General features: G+C 37.4%; 1 protein-coding gene across 1 annotated transcript; it reads right to left on the minus strand.

Moving 5' to 3' along the window:
- Positions 1–23,767: 23,767 nt before the first annotated feature.
- On the minus strand, positions 23,768–26,301 carry ID4 (inhibitor of DNA binding 4). Its single transcript, XM_074207001.1, has 3 exons — positions 25,647–26,301; positions 25,503–25,561; positions 23,768–25,272 (listed from the first exon to the last, which is right to left on the minus strand). Exons 1-2 carry the CDS (start codon positions 26,058–26,060, stop codon positions 25,517–25,519), a joined length of 459 nt encoding a protein of 152 aa, XP_074063102.1. The 5' UTR covers positions 26,061–26,301; the 3' UTR covers positions 23,768–25,272; positions 25,503–25,516.
- Positions 26,302–26,786: the final 485 nt, after the last annotated feature.

A 26,786-nucleotide genomic window follows, 5' to 3' on the forward strand; every position in this document is an offset into this window, starting at 1 on the left:
ATCTGGCATTAGTTACTACTTACATAGCAATAGTGATTTTCTACATATATATATACATATATATATGTATGTATATATATATATATATATATATATATATATATATATATGTACAGATGTTTTCCCTAATAGACTGTAATATCCTTGAAAGAAGGGACTGAATATGATTTCTCTCTCATCACATTCAACTTAAATCAATGTATACCAAGAAAACGATGTAAAGACTAACAGACTGCCTTCTGTGGGGGGCTGGGGGGGGGAGGGAAGCAAAATTGGGGGGAAATTGTAAAATTCAAAATAAATAAATAAATCTCATATAAAAAAAAGAAAAAAGAAAGAAGGGACTGTTTCACTGTTGTCTTTGACTAGCTTCAGAACTTAGCATGGCACCTTATTGATTGATTGACTGGTTGAAGAGACTGGGGACATTTAGCCTGGATATGAAAAAACTAAAGATAGATGAGATATGTAGCTGTCTTCATATATGAGAGAAGAGATTAGACTTGCTCTGTTTATTTTCAGAAGACAGAACTGGAAACAACCCTAGGTGGAAGCTGCATGGAGAAGCAAATTTAGGCTCAATGTCAGAAGATATTTCTAGAAAATCGAACTGTTCAAAACTGGAATAATATGCTTTGATGGAGACAGATGAGTTTAGAAACTGGTCACTAATTATTTGTTATGCGATGTAGTAGGGATTCTTCTTGTAGGAAGGAGTAGGAATAAATGACCATTGAGGTCCTTTCCAACTAACTGCCTGCTAAAATCTGCTGGCTCCAGATCAAACCAACTCAGGAAAAGCCCACTGTTAAATTTTCAGTGTGAGTATTTACACCTCGAAATTTGCAAACACACTAAATCACAATCTGATTTATTATTTTGTTAATTTATATACTTGAGAAAGTGACAAAAATGTTAATAATACAGATTAAAATGTGTTGTGTATACATCCCCCCCCCAATTAAAAGTTGTTAAGCTTTTGCCAGAAAATTCATTTGATTCAATGGTTTCTATCACTTCCACTTTGGTCAACAATTTGTCCTTATGTCAGGGTCACTGGTCCCCTCATTGTTTCTGTCAGTATTCTAAAGATAAAATCATAATTAAGGTGAGCCAATAAAGTACTAACTGCTCTGCTTTCAAAAGAGATGGGGTTTCATCAGATGTCTGAAGATGTGAAGTCCTTCCTGTGGTTGTCCAGAGAAGCTGTCCATTACAAGTTCTGATGACCTGTAAACCTTACTTTCATCTGACTAAATTGACTAAATTTCCAATTTTCTTGACTTTATTTACTTCATTACTTTACTCTTTCTCAATCTGTGTCTTTCTCATGCCTGAATTCCAAAGCTGGTCCAGGTAAAACTACCAAGGCACTTGCTGTAAGATCTACCCTACTTTCAGTCATGCAGTATATTCAGACTGACATTTTATGATATAACTAAGAAGTATTTGTGCTAGGTGGCACAGTGGATAGAGTGTTAGATCTGGAGCCAGGAAGACTCCCCTTCCTGAGTTAAAATCTGGCCTCAGTCACTACTAGCTGTGTGACCTTGGACAAGTCGCTTAACCCTGATTGCCTCAAATCCAGGGCCATCCTTCAGTCATCCTGATTCATATCTGACCCCTGAACCCAGCTGGCTCTGGAAGAATTAACACAGCACCCTCTCGTTTAAATCCAATTCTTGTGCTTGTCATGACATCACCTCCCTGATGTCATGGTCCTCTTTGAGAATGAAGGACAAAATATTAAGAAGCATTTGAGAATCCTCGGTGAGGAATTCTGTGATGCTTTCCTATTATTTGGATACTGCCATGTTTTGCTTGTAACACCAGACTGACTGAGAACTATGACTCGTTGGCTCAAGCCACTAGAAACTATCATAAACCCACACAAACAGTCAACTCCAAGGAATACTTTTCATTGTACATGGATTCTCAGGTTGGATCAAGACCAGGGAAGAATGCCTGATGGTGGCAGACTCTAGTCCTAAGATATGAAAGCTACTGAAGAAAGCTACAAGACAACAGACTATAAAATTTAATCTGACAGTTGTCCAACCAAGGATTCTGCCACTTTACAGATGACTGCTCAGCACCATCTGTGTCCTAGTCATTTAGGAATTTTGGGGGCCAGAGAGACTATAGGCTAAAGAGATTGTGCTTCCATCGAATTTTGTCAATGAATGTAAGTGACTAAGTCTGGTGGATCCTTTCCTTTACTCAAATTCATATTTGAGTAAAAATCTTAATGGACAAGGATAGTTGAATCCATGAAGTGAAAATATCCTAACATTCTTCTACAATGCTTCCATATGAGATGTGACATGTTTCCTGAACTCCTAATCTCTTAATTTTTTCTACCCAAATGGTCTGTGCTATGCTCTAAAGATATTGCCTCCATTGGTCTTCTCCCAACTGCTCTCCATCATTGCTTTGGCTTCTAGATTTCCTCACAGGAATAGATCTTCTTAAAATACAATGCTTTCCTTCCCCCATCCTTTTTTTTTTTGCAAGGCAATGGAATTAAGTGACTTGCCCAAGTTCAAAAATCTAGATAATTATTAAGTGTCTGAGGTCGGATTTAAACTCAGGTCCTCTTGACTCCAGGGGCAGGGCTCACCACCTAGCTCCCCCCCCCATCCTTTTTTATTTTTTTTTCTTCTTTTGGAAAAAGGAGACAAGAAAACAAGCCTTTACATAATCATGTCTTAGTAATGCCTTATAAAAATAAATAAAATAATGTCTCAATCTACCAAATCTAGGTAGCTAGGTGGTTCAGTGAGCAAGGTACAAACATACACTTACTGTCTTTGGTAGGTAGATTGAAGTGGATCCAAGTCAAGGACAAAGTGGAGTCACTGAAACAAAAGATAGTAGGGGAGGCCAGCAGGAATCCCTACACACCTCCTGTCCTTCCTTTACCTCTGTGCTTGGCAGCTGTTGGAGCCAAAAGGGAGATTGGGATCTCATGACTTAACTAATACCAAAAGCATTAGAGAAGGTAAAGCAGTTTGGCAGGAGCTGGGCTGAGGTCAGCAGAGAACCCAGAGGCAGACTCCCCTAACTGAGGGTAAGGTTTTGCAGCTTGGGAGGTTTCAGAGCACTGGAAGGAGGGTATGAAGGGAATTCAAACAGGAATGGTAAATCATCTGGCATTTCTGAGAATGTTAGATATTGGAGGCCAAGGGGAACAGGGTCAGAGTCATGGAAGGACAAAACTAAAAAGTGTGATATTGGGAAGGTAGCCAGAATGACTAGAATGAATATGTGATATCCTTCATAACCCTATCTACAGACTATTACCTTGCAGAATATGCTGATGTTATAAGTCAGACAAAAGAGCCTCTAATCAATCCATAGGTCCTTTTTTAAGTTTTGGAAACCTAAATAAGTGAGCACCAAGCATCCAATCATCATCTAAACCTAATATTCATTCCTTATGGTTTGTAGGTCATGTGTAAGGCTAGTATGACCCAATGTAATTCCCACAACTGGAGCACAGAATCAACACAGAAACTGAAACCAAAACTAGATGCATGCAAAGAAAAGGGGGAGAAAAAACTTGGACATTTTTATACCATCCTTTTATGTTCTGTTGTCAAGAGATAATACATATTTGAAAATATGCTTTTTATGAGTCAAATGATTCTGAAAAAAACCACATTTATTTAAAAAAACACTCAGGCCAGTAGGAAATGTAAAACAGGCTGAGAAATACATGATTGTTAAATTTTTTAATGTGAGCATTTACCCCCTTGGAAAACTAGAAATGCCACAATTCAGAATTTGATTTATTGTTGAATTAAGACTAGACTTAAGAAAGTGAAGGTGAAAATGTTAAGAATTCAGATTAAACTTGTGTGTCATTTGGACTTTTTTGTGTGTGGGGAGAGACACTTGTTAAAAATTTGCCAGTGCTTTCTTGAATTTCTGGAGAAACCATTTTGCTGTCTTGTGAAGATTTCCTTAAAGTATTGAAGTATTCTGACTCTCCATGACCCCGTTTGGGATTTTCTTGGTAAAGATATTAGAGTGGTTTGCCATTTTCTTCTCTAGCTCATCTTACAGATGAGGCTAACAGGGTTAAATGACTTGCCCAAGATCACACATTGGGGAAAATGCCTGAGGTCAGTTATAAGCTCAAGAAGATGAGACTTCTGATTTCAGGTCCAGCATTTTATCCAATGTACTATCTAGCTGCTCCTAAAGTATTCTATAGTATACATTTGATTTTGGAAATTGAAACAATTTTAATTTAACCTACTGTGAAAGGTGTTTGGCTTTCTAGGCAGCCATTCACATAATCTAAGATATTCTGAGACATCACAAGACCGGGGCTGGAGATCACTGTTTTAAACCCTCTCACTCATTGGATGTTTGTGGCCAGTGTCCTAGAGTACTAACTAGTTGTGTGATCAGAACTGTAATCTCTGCTGACCCAGAATCTAGGTAGGGAAATATTTATATATCACCCCCCAGTCTTGTACACAGAGGCGAGGCAAAACTGTCTGCCAAACCACCCAGATGGCTCAGGACCCAGGTATTCTGATATGATAGTGAGAAAGAAGATAGCTCTCTTCCTTCCCTCAGCTGAACCCTTCTCCACACCCCCTTCACCCCATCCCCTAGATATTATACCACACCATGTGGATGTGAAAACTGGGCCTGTGAAATTAATTATACTGTGAGTGCTTGGTAACGGATGAATTGTAAATTGTACATTATTAAAACAGCATCAGAGCACTGACTGATCTATTATTCTTCAGGGAATGAATGAAGATAAGAGCTTTATGTGCTTTGGAGGTCTTTCTTGCCTCCATACAGCAGGCTTGGAAAGAAAATTGTTACAATATTTTGTTGTTGTTTTGTTTTTCTGTAAGTTGACCAAAGTAGAAAATATTCTATTCTTTGCTGCAATTAAATTGCTATGTATATATATGTGTGTGGCATATGAGTGTAGGCTTTAGATCTAGAACTGTGTCGAGTTTCTAATGGACATTTAGTAAATAGCCTTGGATTCTGATTGCTGATGATTTGTGCCCATGGATTCTATGATTTTAGGCACCAGCACAACCTGCAATAGCCACTTAGATAAATAGGATATATATGTCATAGCAGGCAAACCATTTTGTTAAAGAATGTCTTTGTTATATTTCAGAGAATAATAATAGCTAGCAATTATATTGTGCTCTAAGATGTAAAAAATGCTCTACAAGTATTATCTTTTTTATCCTCACAACAACCGGAGGAGATAAGTATCATTATTTCCACCATTTTACAGAGGAATAAACTGAGGCAGTCAGAGGTCAATTGACTCATCTAATATTACACAACTAGTAAATGTGAGAGGCCCAACTGGACCTCAGTTTTCATCACTCCAGACACTAACTGTATGACTCTGGGCAAGTAAGAGGCAACTTGATGACTCAGTGGACAGAAGACTGGGTCTGGACTCAGGAAATTGTTATTTGATTGTTTCAGTATTGTCCAACTCTTTGTGACCTCATTTGGAGTTTTCTTGGCAAATCACTGGAGTTATTTGACATATTTTTCTCTGTGTCTTTTGACAAATAAGGAAACTGGGGCAAACAGGGTTAAGTGGTTCTCATAAATGTCAGAGACTGATTTTGAAATCAGGCCTTCCTGACTACCACCCCAGGTAGTCTGTCCAGAGTTAGGAAGACCTGAATTCAAATATTTTTTTTTAGGTTTTTACAAGGCCAATGGGGTTAAGTGGCTTGCCCAAGGCCACACAGCTAGGTAATTATTAAATGTCTGAGACCGGGTTTGAACCCAGGTACTCTTGACTCCAGGCCCGGTGCTTTATCCACTGTGCCACCTAGCCACCCTGCTGAATTCAAATCTAAACTCAGACACTTACTAGACTATGGCTCTGGACAAGACACTTGGCTTCTATTTGCCTTAATTTCCTAGAGAAGGAAAGTGCAAACACCTGCAGTGTCTTTGCCAAGAAACCCCCATTGACAGTTTTGGTATACCATAGTCCTTGGAATAATGAATAATAACCTTTTCACTCCAGGTCAAGTTTCTACCTAACTGTAGAAAGTATGGTGGCATGCAAGGAGCACTGGCTCTGAGGTCAGAAACCTTGGATTTGAACCTTTCCTCTGATACTCATTTTCTGTACAACCTTGACCAAATATCTTTACTATACTGAACCTCATTTTCATTCACTATCTAATGAAAGGATTTAAGAGATGATGTCCAAGGGCCATCTCTGCCTTACAGTTGTGATCCTATGAATCGGATTAAACAGCAGGAAACATAAAAATAATATTGAGGCTGTGTGTGTGTGTGTATATATGCATAAATGAACAAATGTGGTGACAGACAAAATGGTAGAAATTTATAAGTGTTATCATATTTCTTCCATGTCTCTCTTTTACTAAGTAGAAATGATGCCCTGGTAGCTTCCAATCCACCATGATTGTCTCCAATTGTTCAACAAAACCACAGAAACCTTATCCCTAATCAACATTACTATCTAAGTCTTCTAAGTAGGGGTTTGACTAGAACAAGGAAGAAAAATTGGTTAAGGTTTTTTATTTTGTTGTTTTTTTTTGTCAAAAGGTAGGGCTTAACTTTCTAACAGTGCTATTAAGAAACATAAATAGCAGTCTTGTGGGAGGGGAATGGTGAGTTCATTGTGTTCAATCTAGAAGACATTCTGCCAGGAATACTTTTTTTTTTTAATTTTTGCAAGGCAAACGGTGTTAAGTGGCTTGCCCAAGGCCACACAGCTAGGTAAGTATTAAGTGTCTGAAACTGGATTTGAACCCAGGTACTCCTGACTCCAGGGCCAGTGCTTTATCCACTACACCACCTAGCCACCCCAGGAATACTTTTGAATGAATATGTACATTAGGTAAGAGGTCTCTTCCAATTCTAAGATGCATATGGCTATGAAATATGGTACCCACCCCACTTCTTGTCCTCATTAGGAGATATGGGTACTTCAGAATTGAGTGGCCTATGAAATCAATCAGCTATTTGTCTGAAAGTTTCACATTTTTAGAGAGAAGAAGGCAGGAAGTTCATGGTAGATGTCCACCAGTTCACACTCACCCTTACTAAGGGGAGATGACTTTGGAATTCACCACCTCTTAATCTTATGTTTCTTCTTCCTTAGAAGAGAGAAGCAGAGGTGATATATGTATATGTGCTGGAAATCAGAAGGGAATCTGAGAGATGAAGTTCTCCCCCTTGGGGGTATCTTCTTTTTTCTTTGCCATAAGGAAGGGAAGCTTAATTAATGTCAAACTTCTTAGGAAAAGAGTATTTTTTATCCTCACCTGAATAGACTAAAGTTAGGGTTAGAGGGAGAGAGGTCAAAGTAAAGGAAGCTATGAAAGACAGAAAGAGTGGGGAGGGAAGATGGCTTCCTACCATGATACAATGTTTTTGAAGGCATTTTAATATTTTTAATTAATTAAGTCTCACCCTTGGCATATATGGACTAGATGAGCCAAGGCAAGTTACATCATTTAAGTTTCCCAATCAACTTTCTTTTCTTCATTGGTAGAATTTTCCTCCCGTGGATTTTCCTATGTTAATGAAATCACAGCAACATAAAAACAGAAAACAAAAACAACCAACTAAAACATACTCATTTATCCCTTGAACAAAGAATGGGGTGGGGGGAGGAAGGAGAAAGATTTTTTTTTAAATTCCACAAGAGAATCTCTAATTGTTCTATAATTATATTTATTCTCTGGGTTCCACATAATTTTTTTTATCACCCTTTCTCAATCAAAAGAATGAAAGGAGATCTAGACTATTGAAAAAGAAAAAACAATTATTTCCTTTATATGACAATTTTTTGAAAATCAGGTACTTCCCTAAAGCTATGGTCCATCATAAGTTGGAGCTGGGGAGGCAGGAGGAGAGGGAAACTGGGTTGAAATAAAATACTATTAGGATAAGAAAAATGTAGACTTTGGGTATATGACAGACCACACTGAGGAACAGGTGCTGGATATAGAAAGAAGAGGGATCTGTGACTATGGAGACAAAATCCTTTTAGTGAAGGTGATGATCAATGTTGAAGATCCCTGCTGGGTTCCTTGACTTTATCAATCCGTGAAACAAGTGAGGAAAATTGTTCAGACCTTTTTTCTTGACTTAGTTTCCTCAACAACAGTATTGGGCTTGATATAATAGGATAAAAATACCTTGTGTTGATTAACTAGGTTAAGACAAAGAAAAGAAACTGCTATGAGCATCTTTGCAGATCATTTGATGCTTTGTATTTCAGTGTGCTGTTGTGATTATTTTTAATTCTTATAAAGAAATATTTCTTAAAATAGAAATAGAAAGAAACAGAAAAGGCTCCACAAGGACAGGGTAAAGGAATAATTCTAGAGGAGAACCTAACATCCCTTGACAGGGTTCATAGAAAATGGAGTTAGAAGGACCCAACCTCAATGTCTGTTTCCTTCAGACATCACATGTGTGAGTGCAGTATGTCCCAAAATTCAAAAGAGGGCAGCAGATAACTTGTACTGCTTTTAAGAAGGGAAAATATCCCAGTAACCTGAAGACTGTCAGAAGGGAAATGTGAAAGTACACATCATGACCAAGAGATTAGACTAAATGTACTAGGGATTTGTGTCTCTAGACCTGTGTGTTTACATCCAAAGTCAGTATTTAATTGAGTAGTGATGCCACCAAATGTGGCAGTGTTGAGGGGGATGCCTGCATCCCTTATGTGACTCTAATTGGTATTATAGAAATGCTATACAAGTATCACACACCTCAGGAAACAGAATAAAAAACTCAGGGATTGAAACATGGTATCCCAAAACGGCAGTGTTACTGGTAACCTTAAGCTATGATCTGAATGTCCTCTAAGGACTTTTGTCTAGGCTTTGCTTCTGATTTTCTTATTTGGAACAGCAAGTTGCTTCTCATTGGGCTGCCTCAGGCTCAGGGGCTACAGACCTGTTGTTCATACAGCACAGAATAAAATCTTGAACTCCCCAATGCATAAGACAATGAGGGGAAGGGAACTCTGATTTCAAAGAGGCTTCACTGACTTATTATCGCCTGAAGGAGGGAAATCTTTGGATTATCCAAAGTCACATAGGTATTAAGGTTCCCTGAGCACTCAGGGACTGGAATTCTTAACCTTTTTTTTTTTTTGTATAATGGACTCCTCTGGCAGTCTTGTGAAGTCTATGGACCTCTTCTCAGAATCGTTTTTTAAATGCCTAAAGTGAAATACATATGATTACAAAAGAAACAAATAATAAAAATGATAACAATCATAGTCAGAACAACATTTATATGGCATTTTAAAGTTTGAAAAGAACTTTACATATGTTACCTCATTTCATCTTTATAATTACCCTAGGATACAAGTGTTATTATTACTCTCATTTTACAAATGAGGAAAGTGAGGTACAGAGAACTTGTACCTCGTCCTGAAGACAGTCAGTTTCTATTACATTTGAAATCAAATTCTCCTAACTCTAGATCCAGTACTCTCTCCACTGTGCCACCTAGTTTACAAGTATTTTTCCCCCATCCAAGTTCAAAGATGCCCAGAAAGTTATCTCCAGTTAAAGAATCCTGGTTCTAAGATTATTATAGGATGATCCCTTTTCATCTATAATATGAACCTGAAGCATAGAATTTGTGTTTAAGAGAAGGGAGGAAGACAACAGTGAAAATATTAATGTGCTGTTTTGAAAATATTTTTTGCAACTTCTGGCCAAGTAGTTGGTGAAAAAGATAAATGCCTTTCACATTTTATAATATCCCTTCTATTTAAGTAGCTCTTAAATAAACATCACTAGTATATGCATTCTAAAAATCAGTCAATCATTTAATCAACAAGCATTTATGAAGTTTCTCCTAGGTGCCAGGCACTATATTTAATTAACACTAGAGATATAAATCCAAAAAACCCAGAATCGGTCCCTACTTTTCAGGAGCTTACATACGCTATCCATGAGAGACACTTCTTGCCTTATAAAAGGTCAATCCTCTGTTTGCTTTGAGCAATATGTTGACTTCTGAAAATAATTGAAAATGTGAGTCTCAGTTTCCTCATCTATAAAATGAAGAGCTGGGTGATCTCTAAAGTCCTCCTACTTCAAAATGTTAACAGTCTATGGTTCTGTTTTTGTACTCCATCAACAAGTTAGCCTACTGTACTTAAAATGTTAAATAAACTCCATTAGGGCATAGAAAACATCGATTATCTTCTTTTTTTCACCTCTGCCTAGAAAATAACAGATGTTCTATTGTCTAGGTACACACCTGATGCTAGAAAAAAGGGTTTCTGAGAAATATGCCCTAAAATCTTGGACTGGTTTAATACTAAACAATTACTACAAGGAAGAAGAAATCACCCTCTTTACAGATATTGGTCAAGAGGGATTCTTTACATATGTAAAAGATAAAAAACAACAACTAGAATTGGTAACAGGTTTACAGTGTTTTTCTCAGAGAAACAGGTTCAGGAAATACATTAGTCTACTTTTCTATACTCCCTAAAGTGGGTCCACCGTGAGTCAGTGGGTTTTGAGTTTTCCGATCGCCTGTAGTAGAATCATTAATGTAGAGCTGGAGGGAACCTCAAAGTCCAATTCTTCATTTACAGAGGAGACAACTGAGGCCCAGGGAAGTTAAATTATTAGCCCAAGTTTGCACAGGTTAGAAGTATCAGAGCAAGAATTAAACAAAATTTTGTTAACTATGAAACGGGAACTCATGCAGCTCTGTCATGCTCCTTTGCACAGATAAACACTTGTGAACCTTCTTCCAAAGATCTGGTCCCTGGGGATTCACCATTTTAAATAGATCCCTCCAACCAGGGAAACCTTTCCCAATGAGGAACAGTTCAGCCCCTGAGGTTTGGTGCACAGTTTTTGCAGCCCTTGATCCTCTCAACAATGACACTAGCACATAAATCATAAATTCAGAAAGGGAAATTGTGCTTATGAGAATTTTTTTTAAAGAAGGAAACGACCTGCAGCAAAATAGACATGTATAAGCCAAAAGGACACAGATATTTAGGATTTCTTGAGAATGAGTTCTAAATTAAATTCAGATGCCAATTGAGCCTCAGAATAGAATGTGGCAAATTTATATTGGGCTGGCGATGATATACTTTACTTATCATAGTATTCCCAACTGGCATTCCCAGAAGAAGACTCAGTTCCAGTGAATCCACCTATATACATATACACACATATAAACACACACAATCATGTGTTTAAATAAATTGTGTAATCTTTCCACATCTCAATTTTATCATCCATAGTAGAAGTGGTTTGCAACTCTGAAATGCTATACTCATTTAAATCAATTTGCTGATATGATAAATGCCAAAATATCAGGTTTTTTCCTAGATATTTTAGTATGGCGCATCATAGAGAGGGATGGCGTCAAAGTCAAGAGGTCCTGGATTCATATACTACCTCTGACACATACTGGCCATTGAGACCTTGAATAAGATATTTACCTTCTCTATGGCTCAGATACCATTCTTAGACTTAACATTCATTGTTCCATTACTGCACTGATGACCAGGAAGGTAGAGATTTGCCTAATGTCAAAGGTAGTAAGCATAGAAGCAGAATGGAACCCAGGTGTTCTTCACACTGTACCATCCTGTTTCAGACATATCATGAAGCATGAACATTCCAAGTGCCACTTTTGAATATTCTAAGTGACACTTTGTGAAAGTAAGGAAAATATGATCACAATGACATTTTCAACAATAACATTACAGAGTGCTCACAATCAAAGGACAGGGGGAGGGAAGGAAGATGTGGAACTCAAAACCTTAAAAAAACTGAATGCTGAAAACTATCTTGGCATGTAATTGGAAAATAAATAAATGTATTGAAAAAAAGCATAAAGAGATAAAAATACCTACTAGGTGGCACAGTGGATAGAGCACTGGCCCTGGAGTCAGGAGTACCTGAGTTCAAATGTGACCTCAGCCATTTAATAATTACCTAGCTGTGTAGCCTTGGGCAAGTCACTTAATCCCATTTGCCTTGCAAAAACCTAAAAACAAAAAAACAAAAATAACCCTACTAGTCTATTGAATCATCTCTAAAAGGTGAACTGTTTTTATGTTTAAATACTTCAAAAGACCAGCAATTTCACCCATTACTCCTTTATAGGACTGCACAACTCTGCCCCCTCCCATCAGCATCAGAAAATAGTTTCACCACTTGCTTTAACTAAAAAATTAATATCTAAACAAATAGAATAAATAAGTAAGCAAGTAAGCAAATAAATAAATAAACAAATAACTAAATAAATAAATAAGTACTTTACCTAGTGGTCAACCAGGTGATCTTCTGGTGATGAACTTGTCTGAACTTTGCAGGACTGGTCATAGGATCACAGATTTAGATTTGGAAAGCTTTAATATAAATCTAAATCACAAACCATGTTATATGTCCCTCCGCTCATTTTATAGTTGAAACAATTAAGGACTTGGGAGCTTAAATGACCAAAGTCATTTTAGTATTAAGCAGCAGAAATAGAATCCTGAAAACAGTACTTTAGAACTTGGTAAGACCCTCCAGAGCTTGTTCCCCTAGAACATCCATTCAAATATTATGACAAGATGGAGGACCAAAATAGAATTTTGATCCAGATCTCTGTCTTTGATCTATGATCATGACGAGATCCCTTTGGCAAGAGATAAAATATGGGTGTCAGTGAAGGAATAATGGGAATTATATGGGAAAACAGGAGGAATGGGTTTTTATGTCAGTTTTGCCATTAACTGTCTGATGCTTTGGTAAGTGAATTAGCCTTTCTGCTTCCTCACCTGTAAAATATGGGAGTTAGAAACTGTAATGTTTCTTCCCACTTTAGAATTAGATCTTGAAGGGATCATGGGTATTCCACTACAATGCATTCATTTTTTCCAATAAGGATAGTAAGATAAAATGAGGGAAAGTGACATAGTTATCAGTGATAACTATGGAAAGTGAAATTTGAATCTAAGTCTTTTGACTCGAGAACCAATGCTCCTTGCTCTGTAATACATTTTTGCCCTTTGAAAAACTTGTGTTTTTGAAAAACCACAAATATATGCTGGCTTTGCTTAATTTGAAATCTGTCTCCTTGAAATTACCTTTATGTCCTTTAAAATTCTTATACATATTCAGTTGCCCTTTTCTCCTTCAGAAATTCTTCTGCCTCTCTAAAAATTACAGGTGGAAGAAAACAGGTAAGTTTAGGGGAGTTTCACAGTTGTTGAGTTTTAGGCAGTCAAAAGACATTTTTCTTTAGGTATTACTTTGAGAGTTCCTCCTTTGCGTGTAAATCTACTCAATGAAATCATGGGATGTACCGTATGACCTTAGTAAGAGATGAGGAAATGGCAGAGGTATTTTAAGAGATGATGGGAAGGCAGGCTTGTACATCAAAAAAAAAAGAATTAGGAGAATGATTCTTTGCTTTGTGAAAGGATTCTTCACCTTCTGAAAAGATTCAGTCAAATTCTTTTAAATAGTAAGCCGGGCCTCCCTCTGGTGCATTTAAGATGATTTGATTTCCCCAAATTCAATTTCTTTACAATATGGACCATGAACAAATCCTTATTACCTAAAATGAGGTACATCTGCACCAGTGCCTCACTTTCATAGCTGGTCCATTGACAGTTGACAGCTGTTAATCAGGCCTGACTTGTTCAGTCACTCCCTAATCCCAAAGCATACACAAAAGTTGGGACAAGAGCCCAGGCTGACAGACCATTTTTGCTTTTGACATCAGTTACCATGCAGAAACTATCTCTGGCTGCAGCCAAGGATGCTTGGTGAATTCTTTTTTCTTATAGGTGAATCTGAAAACACATCCCATTGCAACAGTACTTCTGAGGCTAGGCTGGTCCCTCCATGTCTTTTTTATGAAAGCACAATTGTAAAGAGTTAGTGATGATCTTGAGCAGTATTTGTGTCTTTGTTGAGACATAATCTGTCCTCAAATAATCAGGATAATTAAGCCTGTTTAGAAAACTTCTTAGAAAAAAAAAAGAGTAAATTAGCTTTGAGTTTTCAGTAAAGTAAGATGTTATTCTTGCTTTAGGGCTAAAGAGATGGCCCAAGTTACTGAGGTTCATTCTGACTTCTTCAAGGGAATTCTATCCCGCTTTCCCCATTCTAAAACAGCTTTCCTTTCTTTAGAAAATATTAACCCCAAGTTTCCTTATGCTTCCCCTACCTAGGAAGATACTCTTACTACTGTCTTTCCATTGACATCATGGTAATTCTTTTTCCTTGTGTAATAAGAGCTCATAGTGGATTGACATTGAAACCAAGTAGCAGCAGAAGCCAACTGTGTGCTTGGACTTTCTGTAACCACAGATATTTGGGAATACAATTGTGAAGAAACAATTAGCTTAAAGTAGGATTCAATCCCTATTCTCTTTTCCCCTTTGTACTCAATCACTTTATTATTTACTTAAGATTTGGAACTCGCTTACTTATGAAATCAAAAGAAAACCTTGATGTCACTCCAAGAATAAAATATTATGTGAGGTTAAGATATTTAGAGCTAAAACAAAATAAAAGTCTCCAGAAGTGGAGGAGAATAGATGCTTTCAAATATCTGAACTGAACACTAATACAACTCAAAGTAAAAATCAGAACTCTAGGAATAGGGACCTGCTTCTAGTCCTACCTAGCTGCATGACCTTGAGAAAATAATTTGTTCTCTCTTGGCCCTGATTTACCCAATTGTAGAAATGTTAAACTTGATGATCTTTAAGGTCCCTTTAAATATGTTATCATTCAACTTGTAAAGCCATAGTTGTTCTGGGATGCTTGTTGGAGGGAAAATAAAATATAATTTACTTCAAATTGTTTTAGCAAACATATATATATATATATATATATATATATATATACACACATACATACATACATATGTTATATATATATGTATATAAGTATATTCACTTTAAGGTTTGCAAAGCATTTGCATATATTATCTCATTTGATCCTCGAAACAAAAATCTGAGAGAGATGTTATTATGCCCATTTTATAGCTGAGGAAATTGATGCTAGGAGAATTTAAGTAACTTGCCTAGGGTCAAACAGCTAGTAAGTATCTGAGGCTGAGTTTGAACTCAGGACTTCCTGACTACCAAGTCCAGCATGTTGCCTACTATACCATTATGTTTAACTCCTATTTATCAGGAAACAAAAGAATTACAAAGTTCTAATAATCCTTTTTTTTCCTTTAGTAGTATATAATGGTAATTGAAATTCATTTGCTGACTCTGAGATCTTAAAAAAGGCTCTGAATTATCTACACAATTGTTATGGGTAAGCCTGATCTTTAGAGAAAGAGTCCAGTGTGATGGGAAGTATGCCAGAATTGTGTCATAAATAGCTAGGTTTGAAATCCTCCCTTTTCCTGCCTCTGATTTTTATTAACTCTGAGATGCTGGGCAAGTGACCTAATCTCTCTGAGTCTCTATTGACTGAGTTACAGTATAAAACAGGGAAGATGTGAGAATCAAATAAGATACCTATGTAAGGAATTTTGTAAGTGTTAAAGTGCCATGTAAATATTAGTTCTTACGGAGTTTCAGTTTACATTATTCAAATTTTTTCAAAAAATTGGTAATCTATATATGCCACTCATGGAAATTTTTAAGAACTCTGAATCATCAATTAAAAATGACAATACATTTCCCAACCATTATAGACCAGAGTTTTAATTATATATAACTTTTTAGAATGTATCTTAAACAGACAAATATTATAGTTATGTCATTATATTTAAGTTTTATCCAAAGAATGCATCTTGAAGCATAGTATTTTAGAACATGAAATTTCTTTTAAAGATAGCCTAATCTAACTTCCTTATTTTACACATAAGGAGAATATCAAAGATAAAAGTTCGACTCTCAGATCTCTTGACTCGGAAGTCAGTTCTTTTTTCTACTTCTTGATGTTATTCATAAAACTTATCTGTTATTACTGTACTTTAAAAAGCAATGACTATATTTGATGTGCTGGAGAAATAAGTTCATTGGAAATATGCAATTGATACTCTTTCACCATAACTATGTCTACACTAAGAAAGTGAAGAAAAGATATTAAGAATTACCAGGTTAATTCTACAAGTCGAGATTATCAATATGGTGATTAGACCACATAGCTATTAGACCATATTAGAACCATATTAGCAAGATTTATTTGCTTAAGATTATTGGGATGATGATTTCAAATATCCATTCCATTTGGTCTGTGTAGACATAGGCAGTGAATTAGCATTTCCCTTTGCTCCTGAACCAATTTAGTGCACAACTGGCAGGTTTTGATTAAGAATGTCGGTCTCCATCCCCAAGTGGTAATTTTCTTTGTAGTTGAGAGATTGTCCTTCATTCCGTGTGTAGGAAAGTCAGAGAAATCTCTATGGTAATGCCTTTTTCCTGCTAGAACAATTGAAAAATAAATTATATTTGATTTACCTTCTGACAGACATCACAGGATACCTGTGGTTTTGCAAGTAGATGCATATAATTGTAGAACTGGAAGTGACTTCTCGCAAGCTAGGGTCTCAAAGCTATGAAGATGTGAGCATAGAATAACAATAATAAATACTTCCATATCACCATAAGTGGTATGTTTTTTCCTTCCACTGATGGTTACTCTCCTATTTAGTTTCTTAGCAACATAAGTCAGTATGGAAAGAATTGATGAATGTCAACACTGGGTAAGCACATTAGTGCAAGAGTTGGGAAACTTCATGCTAGCTATATGACCTTGGGGAAGTCATTTACTAAACTTGGGTCAAAGTTTCCTTATCCATAAAATAAAGGACTTCAGTTGATCTAAATATTTAAAAAGATCATTGATCCAAGTGCTTTCTATGTCTAAATTTCCAGTATTCTCTTATGAAATCTGCTTTTAAAAATACTTGCTGATAACTTTATGACCTAAGAAAAGGGTTACTTCCTGTTAGACTTAGGAAACAGAGTCTTTTATGAGAGAGTATGATGGAATAGAGCCAGAAATGAGACTTGGAGGCAATTATTTGAATCCCAACTTTGACTATTACTATAAATAAGTTGTTTTAACTTTTATGAATTTTAGTTTCTTCATTTGAAAAATAGGAATGATGATAATAATATGTGTACGACCTACTTTGCAGGTTGGTTGCGTTTAGTCTAGTACTCTATAATTGTGAGTTACCAGTTGAATCGCGTAGGTCATACACATATTATTATGATCATTCCTATTTTTCAAATGAAGAAACTAATCGCAGGTATTGTAATTACATCAAGGGAACTTAGTTTCTTTTTTTTTTAGTTAAAACATTTTAATATTTTGCTTTATTAGTTATGTTTGTTACATTACAATCACTTCTCAATGGTCCATCCAAGACCAATAGAATCTTTATTTGCAACAAATAAAACCGAGCAAAATCAGTACAAAATTCAGAATTAGTACATTACTATGTCTGAAAATATAGGCCTCATATGAATCTGCCAAGAGGTGAGAGGCATACTTCCCTAATAATCTTTTAAAGTCTCTAAGGTTACTTTTCATCTACTGTGTGCTTATCTTTATGTTCAGATTTATATATGGTCTCTCACTCATTAGAATGTAAGCCTTCAGAGGGAAGATACTGCCTTTTTTGTTTTGTTTTCTAGGGCTAAGCACAGTGTAAGGCACTTGATTGATACTTATCGGCTGATATATTAAATTATTATGTTAAAGAGTGTATGATATATTTATATATGGGTCCAAGTCTTGACTCTATATTACTATGTTATTATGTTCTTTTGTAGAAAAGACACTTTGGTTATATTAATGCTCTATTGGAAGAGCATTGACTTTGTTTAACATTTCAGGAAAAGAATTTGGAACAATTCACTAAACTGAATATATCCTTAGACCTGACGATGCCACCACAAATGCGTATGTACCCTCAAGGAATTTAAAGCACAGGAAAAGGTGCCATATAAAAATATACATATAAATTATTTCAGCACCATTTTCAGTGACAAAAAAAGAAAAAAATTGATAGACAATTGGTTTTCTTGAGAATGACTGAAGAAATTTATATATATATATATACACATATATATGAATGAATGTTATTGTAACATAAGACATGATTACAAAGAACTCAGAGAAACTTGAAAAACCTTGTATGAACTAACACAGCATTAAGAGAATAATTTAATGTTCAACATGATTGCACATGCATAGCCTATATTTGATTGTTTGCCATCTTGGGGAGATATAGGAGGGCAGGAGAAGAATTAGAACTCAAAATCTTATTAAAAAGGAAAGTTGAAAACTATCTTTACATGGACTTGGGGAACAGAAAATACTTACAATTTTAAAATAGGAATAGAAAAAAAAGAATAATTTGCACAATGACCACAATCATGACAAGGAAAACAATACAGAAAGTTCATTAGAACTCTGATCAATGTAGCAATCATTCTCAATTTGAGAAGCCTGAATTTGAAAAATTCTTTAAGTCCTGCTAACCAAGCAGGTGTAGACTAAGATATATGACCATACATAACTGGTGAATTCTTCTGTTTTGCTTAACTATACTCTTTTGTTACAAAGAAGTGAGGATGGCAGTGCAAGTGTCACTGGGAAATGACACTATCAATAAACCATTTCTTTCTTTTTGAAGGTATTGTTAAAAGAGGAAATACATGTTAAGTGCTTTGTAACCATAAAGTTTCACATAAGTGTATACTGTTTTTTCTACAATGTATCCTGTCAGGTAATTCAGACAGGAATAGTATTGTCTTGTCATTGCAGATTAGGACCTGATTCTTCCATTTCTGAAATATGGAAACTTTCAAGTGAAAAGAAAAAAGGAAAATCCAAAGAGGATTATAGGAAGAATATCCTGGCCTCATCCATGAAGATAAAAATTCAAGTCCTTCCTCTGACATTAGATAAGCTGTGTGACTCTGAGCAGGTCATTGTACCTTCTATTGTTCTAAGCAATTAAAAATCACAGAGAGTGTTCTATGTTTGTAGAAGTTCTTTGAAGGGAATTCCATACACAGATGATATTACAGTTCGTTTATTTTTTTTAATTACATTTTTTCAAATGAAATAGCAAAGTATTCCCAGGAAGTTTTAAAAAAGGATAATCGTAAAGGTGAATTTGTCTCATTAGTGACTTTCTGACTTGTCACTTTCCAATTAAGCAGCTATAATTTGGGGTGTTGCCCTAAGTATGCATTACTGAAGCAAACTTTCCCTAGTTTGCAGCCAATGAAACAGCAGAAGTTAGTCCTTGTCAGCCTATGAACAGCATGTGAAGCTAGATGTAGAAAATGTTAGAGGAACATGGATTTAGAGGAGGAAAAGACATCAAGTCCAATGCTCTCATTTTACAAATATGGAGGGGGAAGTCTCAGAGCAAAGTGTTACCTAAGGTGATCTAGACAAATAAATAAAAGAGGTTGGTTTGATACCAGACTTACCGACTCTAAATTCAGAAATCTTTCCTCTATACCATGTAACTCTGAGTCAAAGACTGATCAAAAGATAAATGTGAACCCAGTCAGTACATAGATTTGGGAGAAGAAAAATTTAGAGCCATGTCCTTATGGACCTATCTATGTCTTTTCACTTGAGCAAATAAATAGTAACTTTCTCCAACAGGAAAAAGTCCCTCTGCACCTTTACCTGTGGAGGGGGAGAGAACTTGACTCAAGGAATCTGTGTAAAATGTTTTCAGACACAGCATAAATATGAAGTATAATAACAAAGTATAATATAATAATCTGAATTGTTAGCTTGCCACCCTTTATGATTTGAATTATCTCTAATTCTCACAGCATTACTAGAAGGAATGATTCTTCTACAGCTAGGAAGTGCCACTTCCAACTAGGTTTTCTCCAAGTGTAGTCAGTCAAGACATTTGTTAAATAAACTTTCCAATATATTACTATTGCCAAGTATTTTATTTGCGTCCATATTTCACTTGGAATTGAGAATCAACATTTCCCCACCTAATACTCTTCTAATGGATTGTGAAGTTACAGTAGTTTTCAGTATATGGCAACCATCACCCTGTTTTTTACATGAATTTGACTATCAGATTATATGGTTTAAAATGAAGCTTCAGAGACTGGCTTCCATGGTCAGAGGAATTAATTTATCACCTATTGATAACCTAGTCTCAGATAACTTACTATTTCAGGCACTACTGGCAAGAGAATATTACTAGACTCAAAATCAGTCTAAAAAGATATTATAAAGAAGAACTTTGCTATGATCCCATAAAACACTAAAACATTAGCAAGAATGGTAATGAAAATTAGGAAATAATGTGTTGTGTGTGATTGGACTGATGTGAAAGTTCAGTATTCAGTTTTATTTAGTGTCAAATTTCTTCTGAAGAAAGATTGTTTCCCCCCCCCCACAGTCTGAAAAGATTCATCTTTTATTTAAAAATTACCAAAATACATAAATAACATATATTGAAGAAAAATTCCAAATATGGTAAGAAACCTTAATAACTATAAGGACCCACTGATGTATAGTTTTAATATGTGTGTATAAAATGGCTGAAAAGTGATTTACATGATTTACAGAGAGAAGAGCTATTACATTTTTAAGTAAAGGGTGAGTGCATGCTACAATTTAATATCTTGTTTTTTGAAGAACACTCCCATACAAATTTGGGGGAAATTCTATTGGGCATGATTTTTTTTTTTGGTTAAGGTATAATTTGGACACAAGAAAATCAAGGTGAAAAATATGTTGAGGATATTTAAACTTTAACTTCTAAGATTAAATTCAGGGGCCCTGTATTTACTTTCTAGCCCCCCCCCAAATATAAAGTGTGAACGGGGTCTATTGTTCTTGGTACTTGGAATATTGGGTTTACTTTTTTCATTTACACTGAGATTTTCATATTAACTTCAATTTTCATGGACTCCTCCACTTGGTTCCCTTGTGTGAACACACCTTGGAGACCTTTGGATGCTAGATAGCTTCTTTATCTGCTTCCATTTCTGAATTGCTTAGCTTTACTAGAGATCATAGAAATAAGCAACAGGGCTCAACTCTGAAAGCTTATTCTGTTAAGATTTTGCATACTTGATGCTATTTAGAACAAGGACAAGTCAGTTGTTTTTTTTTAATTTTCTGGTGACTATACATACTTCATTTAGGAAGAATAAGAAAACAAAATATATTTAAACAAATTAATGAAACAATTGGACTTTCAATTAGATATATATGATTTTTACTGTATTTTTAATTAAAGAAATGGACTTTCTCCTTTGTAAAGCTTTGCATCAGCACCTTTTTTATATTGATTGCTACAAGAATGAGGTATACTCATCACTCAACATCTAAATAAATATTGCTTCTACAGTCATTCTTTTAAGCAACGTTAGTATTTTCAAAAATACCTTAAGTTTTAATAGCTAGGTAGTGAGAGGAATAATTCTTGCATGCGTGGGTTGAAATTTAAATTGTTTGTAAACGAGGAAAGATTTATATTCAACGCTTTTACTATAGTGAAAGAATTCATATCCCCTTGGAGAAGAGAATAAATAGGAAGGTTTTCCTCCCAGAGACTGCTCTGAAAGGCATCCTGCTAGATTCAGTAGAACCAAGAGTGGAGAACTAGACTAGTAAATCCTTCTATGTAATCAAATGTGTAAGACAGCAGAGGAAAGTTACTTGTATCTACTTGGTAGCAGAAATTTTTTTTTAACATGTTTTGTTCTTTAAGCCTTCAAGTGCTTGAAATGATAGCTTTTATGATTACTATTATTTACTTGGGTTTTTCTAGTCAAATTTCCTATCCATCATCACATTCCTGACCTTTTATTTGAGGGACCATGACCCACACCAAGCAGATGAGAAAGAGAAAATATCTTCCCAGATTTTCAACCAGTATTTTCTTTTGTTTGCAGTTTCTTGAGAGCAGGGATCATGTGTTGATATTATTTAGATCCACTCACAGTAACTAGATGGCATCTAGGACATAATAGGGATTCAAAAAAGTGTTGCATTAAATTTGAATAACAATTTATAAAATAAGAATTATACTTCCCATCACAAAATAGAAGGTACTGTAATTAAAGAAAATCAAATTAATTCCTTGATAATGAAAAGTCAAGTAACATTAGAAGTAAAAAAAAAATCAAACAAACAAAATTATGTCTATTCAGGGACAATTTGTTATAAAAGAAACTTGCACCTTGAGATTTTGAGACAAGATGATGAAAAAAGACTTAGCAATGAAGTTAAAGCTTGACAGCTGAAGCCAAACTTACAAAAGTCTTAAGTATTTATTCTTTCTAAAAGGAAAAAAGCAGAATTTTTTCACTTTTAAACATCAGAGATGTTTGAAATGTCAAGATTTTATAACAACCCTAGAAATAGCACCCACTGTGTGAGATACATTTTTTTTCTTTTGATGTGATAAATGCCTTTCTTTTTTATATCTAATCTGTGCCAAAAAGCCAAATTGAAATAGACAAATTCCAGTCAAATATCCAGATAGTTTCTAGATGTTAAACCAATTATCTGGATATTTATAAATAGCTTGATAACTAATTTGAATTTTTGTTTCCACATAAACATTTGGTATTAGAACCTAGTCTGGAGAGTGTAATAATACTTTTCAAATACATTTTTCCTTCTAAATATGGACTTTCCCAGTTTGGAAAGGGATGGCTAACCATTTTTTATTGCTTTATAGAGGAGTGGAAGAAGTCATCTCCTGAACAGAATAAAGGTTATGGGACAGTTCCCAAGTCCATTAACTTTTTTCTTTCTTTCCAGTAAATAGATGTAAGAGAACTGTAGATCTAGAAGAAAAAAATAGAAAACAATTCCTTTTTTTTAAAAATAAAGATTTATAACCTACCAGGAAAATTATGTGTCAATTGGCTTAAAGATTCAGCAACCAGGCATGACAAGTGTCCAACTAAAATAAAACACTGACTGGATATTAAATGTTTACTTTCCACCAAAACTAAATTGGAATAAAAAAAGGGGAAAATTCCCCTCCTCCATTTAAATAAGAGAATATTGTCATCAGCATTCTTTAGTTTTGGAATTTCAACAGAGTAAGTTTTAGTATTATTTATTTGGATGAAGAGTATTGAAATCAAAATGAATTCCTACAAGCCATTATTTGATTTGACTAGAATCAACATCAAATATATTAAATTCTATAAATATCAAACACCAGTAGACTGTCATTGCAGAAAGGGGGGGGAAGTGATAAAGGAGGATGTGTAAAGAGTTCAAATAAATAGAATTTGGACATCCTTAGATCTAACAGACCTTACTATGTTTTTCATTTAGAAAGTGTTCAATTTTGTTTATTAAATGTATTGCCACTTCACTTTAGCACTAGTGACTGCGATATTTCATTTTCTCACAAATATTTGAGTTTAATCAAATAAAAAAAGTTCCTTGGGATTATACTTATAATTCTTACATAATCTGAAACAAATCCTCACTTTTTTTTTTAATCAACCAGGACCATGTTACAGAGTTGTCCAACTATTTACAGAGCACCCAATTAAATCCTACTTAATTTACTCCTCCTCTGAAAATTCCATCAAACTTGTGTGCAGGCTACTGATTACAGAAGATATCTAACATTCAAATAGCCTTGACAGTAATTTCTAGTCTGGAAAAATTTACTGCCCCAAAGAAGAAAAAAAAAAGAAATTAACAATAAACCCTTCAAATAAATGTGAAGGATTGAAGAAATAAGGCCAAAGAATCACAGTACAAGACAGGTAAATCTACTTTTAATGTTCACATGTAAAAGTTACACATCACAAGAGACTTAACAGTTCCTTAACTGTAACTAACACAGCTGTAGTGAAAATCATTTTATATAAAAAATAATCTAGATGCGGCCATCAGATTTTTTTTTTTGGTCTACTTAAGTTAACGTTTGAAAATTGACTTACAACATACCCCTGCTTGAAGGATTTACCATTATGCTGTTTTGCCCAGTCACTTCTCAATATTCTTTGGAGAAAGGAAACAGTTAAGTGTTTATAAGTAGGAGTTTGTCCTTTGGTTGCAAGCAGAGAACATTTTTTTTTGTTTCTGTATTTATTATTCTGTACAGACATGTAAGTTTGTGATTATTAAGCTTTAGTGTATAATGAAGTTTGGTGAGTAAATTTCTTTTCATTTTAATGCAACAACAGATTTCTAACACTCTTAAAGATTCAAGCATTTACCCATCCAATATGCAAAAAAGTCTTTAAATCCACTTTTTTTAATATATCTTTAAAAGAAAAACAAACAAAAGCTGGCATATTCCTTCTAAATGCTCTTCTTATATAATACACTAAAAAAGCCCTGTACCTGAGCTGACAGTGTATTTTCAGAATGTATGCTATAAATACATGGTTTTTCCATCTATATTAAAGAAAACACATTTTGTATGGACTCAGAACAAGTTTATTTGTGATTAAACATCTCATGCAGTCATGCAGGACTACTAGCTATAACCGTAACTTCCGAGTCTAAGACACTGGGCAAAACAAAAACAAATTAAAAGCCAAACCAAACAAAAAAAAAAGACATTCCAGATATTTTCATATTGTCAGCTCTGTAACTGAGCTGAAAAATAATTTTCCAAAAGAAATATTCCCACAGATTAAGAAAACACACACTTATAATATTTACAAAAAATATTTAATTAAAAATATTTTATAATTACAGTAGTCTATTAAAGCATATACTTTTCTCACACGTATAGAACATCTCTATATATACACAGTATGAAATGTCACTCAGTTATCTATACAATATGTAACATTCTCACAGGGAGAATAAAGTTCCCTGGCCCCGGTATAATCATCTATTTTAAACAATAGATGTCAAAAATATCTACAATGCTCTGGTAGATTAGTAAAGCTTCAAAAAAAAATTCAGCTCCTTGGTCACAAAGTATACTGCTAAAGTTTGATTTTACTCGTGGTCTTCTATTCATCAGTCCAGTCATACTTTCTGCTCCAAAGTTTAACCCCACCTCCAAAAAACACAGAAATGTACAATTCACAGCTGCTATAAATGAAAGAGACAAAACAGATATCATGTTTAAATGCTTATGGACGTGCAAAAAAGGGTGAAAGTTGTTGGTTTTTTTCTTGGAATGACCATGAAAAGGACTCTAGGGTTTGCTGCTTCTTTTCCTCTGCTCTGATGGCTGGTTTTTTTCCTTTCTCCCCCTCCCTCTCTAATTTGTCTCTGCGCTCCTCTGGCTCTGCCCGCTGCACACCTGTGGAAGAGGAATGAATAGAGGGGGTGTGTGAACCATTCCGCTCCAGACTAACTGGCGCCGCCAACAAAACGCGAGCCACGCTTGATCAACAACCCCAAACACACCCGGTCGGACACCCAGCGCGCGGGCCGGGCCGGGCCGAGGAGGAGCGGCGGCCGCGGCCCCCGCCCGGAGCCGGGCGCCGGGGCGGCGGGGGCGGCGGCGGGGCGCGGGGCGCGGGCACTCACCTCCGGAGCGCGGCTCAGCGGCACAAGATGCTGTCCCCGGGCTTGTTCACGGCGCCGGCCTGAAACGGAAGCAGACGTCAGGCGCCCGCCGAGGTCCCGGGGGGCCGGGCGCCCCGCGCCCCCCGCCCCCGCCCGTGCCCTTACCGCGTCGGTGTTGAGCGCCGTGAGCGGGGTCCGGGGCGGGCAGCCGCCGGGCGCGGGGTGGTGCGGCGGCGGCGGCGGCCGCAGCAGCGCCGGGTGCGTCTCCAGCGCCAGCTGCAGGTCCAGGATGTAGTCGATAACGTGCTGCAGGATCTCCACTTTGCTGACTTTCTTGTTGGGCGGGATGGTGGGCACGAGCCTCCGCAGCCGGCTGTAGCAGTCGTTCATATCGCACTGCAGGCACAGGGCCGGCTCCTCCGCCGCCTTGCAGCGCGCCGCCGCGGCCGCCGCGGCCGCCGCCGCCGAGCCGCCCGGGCCGTGGGCGCCGTGCTCCGCCAGGCAGCGCAGCGCCGGCTCCGCGCCGCAGCCCGCCGGCGCCTTGCGGCCCGAGGGGCGCGCCGGGCTCACGGCTTTCATGGCCGCGCACGGCAGACGCGAGGGGCCGCGGAGGGCCGACCACAAGGCTCCCGCGCCGCCGCCGCCGCCCCGGCCCGGCCCGGCCCGGAGCCGCGCGGGAGGGTCGCTGCCGCTCCCCGCCGGCCGCGGGCGAGGAAGGCGCGGAGCACAAGCCGAGCCGCCCGCGGCGGAGCCCCGCTGCCCGCTCAGCTGCGCCCGGGCTCCCCGGCTCCGCTGCGCTCCCTCCGGTCCCGGGCGCTGCTCCTCCAAGCTCGCTCGCCCCGGGCCGCCGCGGAGCCGCATTTATAGCGGGCCGGGGCCGGGGGCGGGGCCGGGGGCGGGGCCGGGGGCCGGGCTCGCGCGCGGGCCGGGAGCGCCGCGCCAGCCCAGGAACGGGGGCCGGGGGCGGCGTCGGGGGAGTGAGGGGGGCGGGAGGGCCGCGGCCGCCCGCCAATCGGCGGCGCGGTGCCGCCTCGGGGAATAACGACCGGGCCAATGGGAGGGACGCTCCATTCCGTCAACGCTGTGGGTCCGGGCTCAAAGAAGGAGAGAAGGTGGGCAAGGCGAGTGCGTGCCCGAGGGAGGGGAGAAGGAGAGCGCAGCGGGCGAGGATCAGAGGAGAGACAGGGAGGGAGACGTGCGAAGTTCCTAGGAACAACTGCGGGGCCGTGTGGCTGGTACACGCCCGCGCCGGAGGACCTCTGCGCCCTGTATTCAGCCGTCCCCATCACTAACTTCACATCGGCT

Source organism: Macrotis lagotis, chromosome X (assembly GCF_037893015.1).
Source record: "Macrotis lagotis isolate mMagLag1 chromosome X, bilby.v1.9.chrom.fasta, whole genome shotgun sequence".
Taxonomy (NCBI): domain Eukaryota; kingdom Metazoa; phylum Chordata; class Mammalia; order Peramelemorphia; family Peramelidae; genus Macrotis; species Macrotis lagotis.

What these genes read in the sequence shown, in the direction of transcription:
- ID4 (XM_074207001.1), bottom strand. Translation starts at nt 26,060, where the DNA reads ATGAAAGCCGTGAGCCCGGCGCGCCCCTCGGGCCGCAAGGCGCCGGCG. An exon ending in CGGCGCTCAACACCGACGCG is followed by an intron (nt 25,562 to 25,646) that starts GTAAGGGCACGG and finishes CTTCCGTTTCAG; the next exon opens with GCCGGCGCCGTGAACAAGCC.